General features: G+C 43.9%; 1 protein-coding gene across 1 annotated transcript in view; it reads right to left on the bottom strand.

Annotated features, from left to right (window-relative positions):
- Positions 1-1,413: 1,413 nt before the first annotated feature.
- The window catches only part of xpo6 (exportin 6), a 30,490-nt gene continuing 20,648 nt past the window's right edge, over positions 1,414-11,255 (bottom strand). Inside the window, exons 10-24 of the mRNA XM_023798501.2 lie at positions 8,883-8,991; positions 8,666-8,758; positions 8,481-8,550; positions 8,204-8,363; positions 7,924-8,016; positions 7,680-7,824; positions 7,432-7,578; positions 7,094-7,277; positions 6,793-6,948; positions 6,561-6,675; positions 6,125-6,296; positions 5,824-5,985; positions 3,017-3,115; positions 2,629-2,859; positions 1,414-2,062 (exon numbers count right to left, since the gene is read on the bottom strand). Coding sequence (XP_023654269.1) covers positions 1,961-2,062; positions 2,629-2,859; positions 3,017-3,115; positions 5,824-5,985; positions 6,125-6,296; positions 6,561-6,675; positions 6,793-6,948; positions 7,094-7,277; positions 7,432-7,578; positions 7,680-7,824; positions 7,924-8,016; positions 8,204-8,363; positions 8,481-8,550; positions 8,666-8,758; positions 8,883-8,991 — 2,038 coding nt within the window. The 3' untranslated portion in view covers positions 1,414-1,960. The remainder of the gene's footprint in view (positions 2,063-2,628; positions 2,860-3,016; positions 3,116-5,823; positions 5,986-6,124; positions 6,297-6,560; positions 6,676-6,792; positions 6,949-7,093; positions 7,278-7,431; positions 7,579-7,679; positions 7,825-7,923; positions 8,017-8,203; positions 8,364-8,480; positions 8,551-8,665; positions 8,759-8,882; positions 8,992-11,255) is intronic.

Raw genomic sequence — 11,255 nt, 5'->3', positions numbered from 1 at the left:
AGGCTCACGCAAGACATCTTACAGCAAATCTATTATTCCATTATAAACCTAAAATTAGCCATATCGAAAGCGATGAGGTAGTTTGCAAACCCTACAGACTATTTAAAAGATAATGAAACGTACATACATGTAAATGCGTGTGCAGACTTGTCTCGAATTGAAATTCAGGTTTTCTCAGATATATTAAACTGAGTACAATTTAACCAAGCCTCAAACTATTTCTCCTACCTTAACATACAAACTAGTAATTAACACAGTGAGTATGCATCACTATTGTGGGCCTGCAGGGCTTGGGCACAGTGCTATAAACTGCATTTCCCAGTGCTGTCTTCTGCTATCTTGCAGCCGTATCCCTGAGAAATAGACCCAGGGCCACATTGAGCTACTTTCCTTCCATTTTGACTGGCCTTCCTCCCTTTCCCATGGATCTGGAGGATCACCTTATCAGGCCAGGTGCTATACCAGGTCTGGGTCTATGGGAAAGTTCTTTCTGTAGCATCTTACATATGACACAATCCACTCCGCTCAGGCCCTACATCTGCCCCGAGCAAATTGATTTTCTTTGCTCACAACCCTCCCTGCTTCGACTTTAGTGGATGTGAGTGTGGTCCCTGTTCAAACAGTACAGGACTTCTGCTTTTTCTTATGCCGTAGTGATTGTTAATCCAATTATTATGAAATATTTTCTCCATATAAACCAAGGCTCCAGCCTTAAATTTCTGCAAAATTTGTTACACCGATTTTCTGTTTCATTTTAACCAAACTACAGAAAACCTGCAGCTTCAATACGCTGGTCATCCTGTCGAAGAGCCTTTTTTGCTTGTCTTAACTTTGGCCGGATAGCCAGTAACAACACTGTCACTTGCACAATCCCATCTCCCTCATCTATAAACCAATTCACTGAACCTTTTGCCACCAAGTGGGGAAAGAAAATTGAGTAGCCTGGCAATGTTTTCCCCGTAAGCACACTTGTTTTTTTTTATGGTGCAACAGCATGGTGGCAGAAATGTTAGAACCATGTCAGCAACAAAGAGCAGTGTTTGGTATCACCATACAGCAATCCAACCCCAACTCACAGCTGCTGGCTAATATATATAACAACTCTATTGACCCCTGGGGCCTCAGGCTATACCGAGAGGGAGCCAGATTGCACAGGGATGTACGGAGAGATGAAGGTCACTGTCCCTCTGCTCTCACTGGCCATTGTTTCCTCTTTCTCTTCCTTTTGTGGCTACTGCTATATTGATGATTTAAAAAAAAAAATCAGATGAAAGTACTGACAAGAGGCATTTCCTTCCCTCACAGCAAGTAACCATGATAGGATTAGGCATTTTTAGCAGCAGAGCTTTGCAAGTGCTTTCTAATGAAGAAAAGCACGCAACTCACTTATAATCCACATTAAAACAAAAAGCATTCAATTTTTAATAAAACATCTTTAATGTACGAAAAGTGACCTGTACAAACATAGCCGATTAAAAGAGAAACACATTCAAATAAACCATTAAGTTCAAAATCACAATCATAATACAAACCTTAAAGACAAAAGGCAAATTAACAACAAACTGAACAAATGAACTGGATCTTGGTGAATTTCTCTGATGCATCTGTTTACAAAACTAATCTGTATACTCAAAGCACTTTATTCATTAAGCATGGTTTCTTATGAATCTGAATGGAATGATATTAATTTTCAGCCTGAAAGTATCTCCTTTGGAGACAGACTGCAGAAAAAAAAATACATGATTGAAACTGAGCTTTACGCTCTGTGGCCACATAATAAACCACGACAGTCTTCTGTTTGGCTGCGTAAGAACTCGCAATGGACACCTCAAGGAAGAATAGAAATAGAAGCAAAAACACTGAGCCCGAAGTCCAACAGGATGTAAGGATATGCTGAAGGTGTTGGTTTACAGCAGGACTGGGACAGCGTCCATGGCACAGAGTCTAAGGCTGCAGGCTGCTATAGCTTGACGGTCCCTGGAGGCAAACTGCCATTACACAGCCTGTAGTAGCGCAGATCATTGACAAGCCTGTGGACACTTTGGGTAAATGAGGGCAGGTCCTGTATGGAGAGAAGCAGTGCAGAATGTTATGGGTGGTAGAGTGTCCCGTGGTGGGCGCGCGCGCACACACACATGCACACAAACACACACGGCCCCCGACACCAACCTCAAAGATCACCAAGGATGCTACCATGTATGCAAGAATTATTTCCGCCACACAAGTTTTTTTTTTTTTTTTTTACAATATCACAGCTATCAAATAAAATTATTGCCAGGAACATGTTATATTATTTATATTTATATATATATATATATATATATATATATATATATATATATATATATATGTTTACATTATAATTATATTAATTATTTATTAATACCAGTTTATATTTTATATTCGACTTCTATTTGTGATGCTAATTTAAAAATTCAGAATGGAAATTCATTCAAGTTTCCCAGCATGCATACAGATCTGGCTTTTAGATAAGTGTTTTATATGTAAATAATACACCCATTCCTGATATTTCACTAGCCGAATTTTAAAAGAAACCACTTAACCTCAAAATTCCTAAAAACAATGTCATATTTAGCATCATGTTTAGGCAGAAGGAGGGTGTCTCACTCGCTCCAGCTTGAAGTTGCGCCCAAGAACACTGCGCTGGTTGGCATCGACACCTTGGCAGCTACTGAGGAACTCAGGCATGAAGGCTGAATAAAAGCTGTCAAAGTCCACAGAGGCCATATTGTAGACGGCCAACACGATCTCATCTTGCAGTAGATCGTGGCCCTTGTGCACCAACACTTGAAGCAGCACGTTGATGAAGTGGAACAACATGGAGGTACGGAACAGTTTCTACAGGGGGAACAAAGAGCAGCACACAGAATGAAGATATGCACACATCTGCACTGCACGTGTTCAGTGATGTAAGCATCCAGTGCAGTGCAGCACCTGACATACCATACCAGCTGCCTAAGGTTTCCCAACCAAGATTACAGCAATAACAGCTTACCTTGTGGTACAGCTTGTGCTTGCTGTTGAGAGACTCCAGGTAAGACAGATTCTGCTTGAATATATGAATGTCAGGTTGCAGGAAGGACTGACCAAAAGCCTGGGGACAAAGTATGGTATGGTGAGTAAATCAAATTCCAAACACCAAGAGCCAAACCTCAAAAACTCCACAATATGCAATATGAATAAAAGTTAGAAAAGGCACCGATCTGATACCTAGTATCAGTATTGGGCTGGTAGTACTGCGGGAGGGTGTGTAAGAAACTAACCCAATTTTCCATCAGATACAGGTCTAGCCAGAAAAATCATGAAAATGCTTGCAGCCTTAGCGCGACGTACCATAAACAGAAGTGAGGGTCATATGATGGCTAGCTGTTCAGCAACGCCTGTGTTTCAGAACTGTCACGTTTGCTGTGTGGAAATGCACCCCCTTCACAATTGCACATTTTACATTCGCGGTCTGGTCTTTCACGAGTTGGTCATGAACAAGTGAAGAGGAATATCTTTGGAGCTTGCTGATAGATTGTGGAAACTCACAAGACATGTGGTACAGGCACATATCTTTAATATATAAAAAGTCTTGGCTTGGGGATGACGTACATCTTCATCTTGGCAACCAGCCTCACCCATGTGTTAGTTGTCTTTGAAGCCATGGAATCTCATGTTTCTTGGAGTAAATGTTTCAGTGCCATTAATTTTGCATTTTTAATAATGAGTCCAAAAAATAGTGCCCCAGGGCATACAGTAGTAACTTCATACATACAGGGGCATAATTTAGACGGTTTGTATATTATATAAAAATGTCACAGTAGTAAATGAAGTAAATTGACATGCAAAGTGTACAGTACAGTGCTGTATATATAGAAATTGATAATGAATAGACTTAAGGGTTAAGGCCAAAGGACAGAGACATTTTCAGACTTGTTTTCTTTCTTATAATTTGGTTAATTGCTACTTAGAAGTTTTGTGCGCGCTCCAGTGTATATTTTGTACTGGAGACTTTGTGTAGTTTTTCACTAAAATGTTTTTTGGGGTATACAGTGATATTTTTATGACTGACTATTATATTTAATTTGGCAACAGACTGCACAATTTGCACTTTAAGAAATATTTCTGTTCATTTTATGTTAAAGTTGTTACTGAATAAAACAAAACATCAGATTTGTATAAATCATGTTCCCTGTACAGTACTGACATAGCTTTTGTTTGAGCAACATGCAATGCAATTTATTTTATATAGCGCATTATCACAACATTACATTGTCTCAATGCGCTTTACATTTCTGCCATGTAAGGACCCCCAGTGAGTAAGCCAAAGGCAACGGTGGCAAGGAAAAACTCCCTAAGAGGAAGAAACCTTGGGAGGAACCAGACCCAAAGGGGGAGCCCATCCTCCAGGGGCCGGCAGATGAGTCAAACAACACAAGATGATATGACTAAGCTAATACAGGGGTTGAAATATCAGTCTCAATGCAGCGGCCGACCGGTGCAGGCACGGGGTGCTTGATGCATGATGGCAAGATCAACAGTGGCACAGCCGCTGTTGACTGCTATGTATTCTAAGCAAACTCAAACAATGCAGGGACGACACTACATGCAGATAGTTTGCCATGTTAACTGAAATATATTGATACAAATATGTCATTTAATGCTTAGTGGCTGACAAAGGGGAAAATATCAGACTGGCGCTTGTATCTGCAGATACTCAATTTCAATATCAGAATCGGGATCGGACCGGAATAAATGACATTGTACCATCTCTAATGGAAGTATCAATGTGCATCTGGTTCATCTTACTGCAGTGTGGGCAGGTGCACTGGAAACGTGCTTCAGTTAAGGCCAATTTACACTGTCGTCTTTTTTTAATAATCAGGAAGAAATCACATAATTCATGCATGTCATCTCTATATGACTGGTCAACAAATATTTTGTCCTTTTACTTCATGCTGATTTCAGAAAAGCATTCAATTTTGCCAACACCCATTCTTTTTGAGTGACATCTTCAGGCTATATTGATAGTTCACTAGTGGACAAATTATGGAAACACTTCCAATTTTTAGTAATTGAATTTGTTTTTAACTGTTGCTCCAGTTATTCAATTGTCCAAAGTATACGTTTAACATTTTTTGTTTATAAACACCACCACCAATATTTGTGTAATAATTTTTAAAGCGTAATGCCAAAAATGCTAGGCGTTTTCACAATTTTGGCCACTACTTTATATAATTCCTTATTAAGGAAGTGTAGGTAAGATTTAATTTACGAAAATTGCTTAATTTTATTTAGGAAAAAAATCCATTTGTGAACATTTTTAAGACTGTACAGGAGACTGCAAAGTACTGTCTGTTTTGCCAGAGTTTACAGACTAACATTTGGACATGAGAGATTCCTGCTCGCTCTCTCTCTCTCTCTCTCTCTCTCTCTGATATGAAGGCTAGCGGCGTCCCAGTCTGCCTGCTGACTTCTGTTGGACCTTTAAGAGGGATATTTCTGAGGCCAAGTACAGCAGAAATCACACTTATACCTTTTAGATGAGTCACTTCCACCATGGATATATACTGTAAATATACGTAAAGTGTAAAGTTTAATTGTGTGTCACTCAAAATCCTTGTGTGATCGGGAAATTCCAATTAAATATATGAATTCAGCAATACAAAAATACTGTAAGATTCACCTATTTGGATTGATTTGAGGGATAAACTAAGTGAGTATTTGTTGAACAGTTTAATCACAGTGATTTTCTGGCAGTGTAACAGGGAGCTTGTGTACTGCTTAGGTGCGGTTCGGCAGCCATGGCCTTTCGCTGACCTGCATGGCCGTGATGAACTGCGCCTCGTTTTCCATGGGCTCCTCAGAGACGCCCCTTTGCACACTGGCCAGCACGGAGGTCTTGAAGAAATGCCTCCAGTTATGGTGCAAGACCTGGAAGAGCAGCTCAAACATCTCTGCCTTCACATCTGGGGAAGAGCGCTATGGGCAGGTAAAGAGACAGGCAGTTACACACTACACCACTAGATGATCTGAAATTAGATTATCGAGATGCCTACAGGTGCACACCGATGCCCTTCATTTATCACAGCATGAGGGGTGGCATGGCTGTGTTCCTGACCTCAGCCACAATCGGGTAGACCTGCTCCAAGCACAGGCAGATGATGCTGGGCAGGAACGGCTTAAAGGCCTGGCCAGGCTCCTGAACCACCACCTGCAGGATCTTCAGAAACTTCTCGACCACCCGTCCTCCTGCACTTCCCTCCTGCAGGATACTGGCTGCAAGCTGCTCTCTGTGTTGAAACAGAGCAGCCAATCGAAAGCTGTAATCCACTATCATGTGACCAGCTGTTTTACAGCATGTGACTATTTACAAGACTGAACTGAAAAAATGCACAGCAACGGTCAGAGATAAATCTCCTCGCCATACTAAAGTTAAAGTTAAAATCTAAACCTAATAAACACAAATAGAGGAGTTAAGCCATTTCCTCTCCAAGGTACTACTGCCTGAATTGAAAAAACAATCTGGAAAATGAGTATGAGGATTGGGGTCATACCTGGTGAACATGTTCAGGAAGGTCTGAATGACCTGCTCTGTGAATGGCACTCCCATCTGCACCCTCAGGCCTTGGATCAGAGTGAGGAAGAAGCTCAGCATGTCGTCTGTCACATCTGGAACACGGTGGAGGGGAGGAGAGGCATTATTAAACGGCAGAGTCATCCGGGATCTTTATCTGACGGCAACGTAATACACCGCAAATATGTACGACAGAAGGTGCCGCCGCTCACCTGACTGGTGGATGAATATGGGGAAGAGGCTGAGAGACACCTGCACTGACTCCTGCAGAGACTGGTAGCATATCTGGCGAGACTTGGTGGACTCTCCTGAGATGCTCTCCACAATGTCCCTCAGGATCCTCAATGTCTGCTGGACGTCTCCCTTCACTGCCACACAGATCCAAACACGCTTAGGACAGTCAGGCACAGCCGCCACCGGCAAGCTGCCTGAATTGCTTTTACTCGTAAAACCAGCTGTTAGTCTGTACAGCGACACAGTCCTAGGGCCGCAGACACACAGGGCTGAACTCACTCTCTTCTAGGCGCCGCTGCTGCAGGTTGGTGGTGCCCCGGAGCAGGCGGTAGTTGCGGGTGAGGGTGGCAAGCAGGCTGGCGTGGTTAGTGGAGCGTGTGGCCCACTGCTGCTCGCTCTCGGGCAGGTTGGGCCATGGGAGAAGCAGCATGTTGGACAGGGCTCGGCACACAAGCACCTGGGCCTAGGGGAGAGGCCGTGGGAGAAGGGGTTAGGGCTTGGCGTCTGGCTCACTGTAAGCCCTGATGTTCGTTACACCTCTGGTATTTTTATATACAAATCTGGTCAGTCCAAAGGAGCATCTGCGAACAGACAGGAATGCAGTATCACATTCTGACCTCTTGGGGGAGCCTGCGAGCATGGCTGACTGTCACCAGATCAAAGATGTCTTGCACTGCAGGAATGGTCACGAGGAAGACGGGCCGTACAGTGGTGGCGACAGAGACCATAAGATGGCACGCCGACAACAGCAGCTTCTCCGGGACCTGGTGAGATACAGCGTGGCCTGACTGCTGGGAAACTCCGCTTCAGCTGACACACGTTTTGGGAATAAGTCTCCTGTACACCGCTCGGGGCTTTGGGGTACCTTGGCACTGATCAAGGGAGCACTGGCATCCATTGCCGACGTGATGAGGCTGACGAATCGGCTTTGATTCTGCCTCTGGACCTCGCTGTAGAACTGTGCAAGCCAATGACAATATGCCTGAAAGGCAGCTAGTGCCTGCGCGTGCCTATGGACGGGAAAGCCAGCAGAGGGCAGTAAGTATGCATGTGGCCTAATGCACAGGAGAAGAAAAACAATAAAAACAACGAAAGATCAGGTCACTCACACGTCAATGAGGTCGGGCTTGAGCACAGATGGCACGGCCGTCTCCACGTCATACAGGCTGACCTGGGAACCGTAGCAGGTCACCTCCACCAGCCTGCATCCGAAGACAGCATGAAAGTGGAGATGTCAGGGCAGAACACTCAAGCTTCACAGATGCAGTGAGTTTTGTGATTTGTGTTTAACAAAAGATAGACTGACAGACAGACCAAGACTTCGCTGATCTTAATGGAAATCTCTGAAAACTCTGAAGTGTGTCAGTGCGGCTGAAGGTGCACATCCACCTTTCTACCACCGTGAGGGCATCGCTGAAGCGGGTGGCAAAAACATCTCCGATGAAGTACTCGGCCAGGCGGCCCACCGCCTGCAGCAGGGAACTCAGGTCGCGCAGGGCACAGTGCAAACGTCGGCAGTCATTCTCCGCTGTGATATTCAACCTCCGGCCTGCAGAGGGAGATCAGGAGAAGCAATGTCAGAAGACCACGTGAATTCTGCTATGGTGCTGAATGAGTTTATTCCCGAGATGGGACATGGTTCTCTGAGGATACAGAGGGCGCTCACCCGTGCCAGTGGTGATGATGAACTGCCGCAGCCCCAGGTACACATCCAGGTTCTCCTGCAGCAGCGGGAACTGAGCAGGCAACAACACAGCAAGATGTTTCTTCAACCCATTCACATTCAGTAATTCAGCAATACTTATATGCACAGGAAAAATCGACTGCAAGACAACCAAGGGGATGACATACCAGGGTTGAGAACGCATGCGAGGGCAGTAACTCCATCACCTTGGCAACCACCTCTAGACTCTGCCGCAAGTACCGCTGCCACTCTGTCTGTTGCTACGGAAACCAAACACAAAGGCAGCGACAGAGTCAGCCAGGGGGCAGTATGGTTCATTCTTATGAAAACAAGTAATAGATTAAACAAGCGGTCATAATTAAACACATGCAAGGCTGGTCTTACGTCATCATCTAGCGTCTCGTCATCAAGCTCCTCTAACTGTGCTTGGCTGTATCGAAACTGAACACGATGCAGAACCTCCCTCAGCAACAAGACCAAGGCATCCTTATACCTGCAGAGGACAAAAGGCAGGCTGTCTCCAACATGGCTCCACCAAAGAAAGAAGAATTACCCACATAAACCACTTTAATGTCTGCAGTTCAGGCAAAATGACAGCTCCAAAGTTACTTTAACATTAATCCTTTTTTCTTTATTAAACATGCATACAGAATGTGGACAAACCTTTTATGTAGAGTAGTTGCCTAGATAAGCAACAATTATTGCTGATACAGGTGTTTAACTAGATGCTGTTGGCCAGACAGCAACGCATTCCCTGAACAGGCCCATCTAATCCCTGAGGGGGGGTGGGGGGACTGATCAATAAAATTAGCTGAACAATGGGAATGGTTTAAAAAAATAAAAACAAAAATACACACAAACACTTTTAGTATATTCAGAAAATAATCCCCAAAGTTAGAGAACCACTGACCTATACAATGTTCCTGGGGAGTTAGAAAACATCCATACATTTACTGTCTTTACAAGATGGTGTCTGCACCATTCTCTCCGTCCTCTGCTGCCGCCTATCGCTGCCGTTTCAGTTTCTGGGGTGATGCATCAGGTCCATGAGGTGTACATTTTTAATCATGTAATGCTTTTGTGAGGTGGTAATGAGATCCATCAAAGATCAAATAAAGTAACCAGAGTAATAATAGTGGTGGTCTGATGGGTAAGGAAGCTTGCTTGTGATTGAAAGGTTGCTGGTGGGAATTCCCAACCGGCAAGGTACCACTGCGGTACCGTGAGCCCCTACACACTGCTCCCCGGGCGCTAAATAATAGCTGCCCCCTGCTATGTCAAGATGTCATAAATGGGTTAAATGCAGAGGACACATTTCACTGCTGTGACGTGTCAGTGACTTTCACTTCAATATCACATGGTATAATCCTGTTCACAATTCTGCAGTTACCCTTCCCTTTGCTGCAACTAATCGGCAGTGTTTTAATTTTGGTGCAAATAGTCTTAAAATTAGTCTGTTTGTCAGCCAGACAATGCACAGTGGTACCTTGGAACACGAACTTAATTCGTTCCAGAAGGCTGGTCGAGTTCCCAGTCAAATTTCTCCATAAGATTTAATTAGAGGTCGACCGATATATCGGGCCGATATTTGGCATTTTTTAATGTATCAGGATCGACCGATATCCGAGTAGTACGCCGATTTACAGACAGGCACGTCTGCGGGCAGCCCAGAGTTATTGTTGCTGTGGAACACATGACCCATGCTGCCTTGTGCAGGACCCCAGCCAGAAGTTTTGGAAGAGTCCTGGGAAATGTTGCTATGAAATGTTGCTTTAAAAGAAAACGCGAGTGCTTTTGAAAAAGAACGCGAATTACGCTGTCGGGAACTGGTGTAATGATAATGAGCATCAAGCAACTGTAGCTTAAAGTTAAGGATCATTGATTCTGACAGTTTTTTGCGCTTGTTGGTGGGCTCAGACATTTTTTAATGGTTAAAAATCATTTTAATTGTTAAAATATTATTTCCATATCGGTTGTGTTTTTTTTTTTCTTGTGTCGGAGAGTCACTCTGTGTGTGTGGGGCGGAGTAGGCAGCTCTCTCAAACACTGCGGCGTGAGTGAGAGTTGCGTTACTCTGCCCGGATCACAGACAGCACCGCCCTCGGAGACACAGAGCTGCTAAGAACAAAGCATGACGGAGAAAACTGTGTGTTGGAAAGCGTGGTTACCATTCACTTGAGCTGATGCTGACAATGGTCCTTCTGTGCAATTTGCATTTGAGAGTGGAGATTCAAACAATTTGTCAAACGTCTAGATAAAAAGTGCACGACTTTGCGCAGTTAGTTTCCTCATTAAACATGTCTATCCTTTATACAGGCTTATCCATCCACAACGTCACAATCACTAGGGGCTTACGTTATCCTTGCATACAAGCCTGTGTCTTTCGCGACCTACTGGTCGATTGCAAAGGTAGTGTGGGTAGATCGTATGGCATAAAAAATAGAGGATGGATGACGCGTTCAACCGCGCCAGCTGCTGCAAGCTACCGAGGCCCCTAGTTAGCCTCCAATTTATTTCTACTAAACTTAAGAAAGGGTATAAGAATGAATGGGGGAGCTGGACCAAGTAAGAAGCCAAAAACCTGCCACTTCCATACAGAATGGGAGGAGGACAGTTTTTTTTCCCACAGTGTCATATTCGAAGTGCGTTTGCCTCATCTGTCAGTCTACCATTGCTATTCCGAAGAAGGGAAATGTGGAGCGGCATTTTCGGACTGTTCATAAAAACTACGACATTAACTTCCCTCCGAAAAGCGAG

Source organism: Paramormyrops kingsleyae, chromosome 22 (assembly GCF_048594095.1).
Source record: "Paramormyrops kingsleyae isolate MSU_618 chromosome 22, PKINGS_0.4, whole genome shotgun sequence".
In the NCBI taxonomy this organism is placed as follows: Eukaryota; Metazoa; Chordata; class Actinopteri; order Osteoglossiformes; family Mormyridae; genus Paramormyrops; species Paramormyrops kingsleyae.
This window is presented reverse-complemented; position numbering and strand designations above follow the sequence as displayed.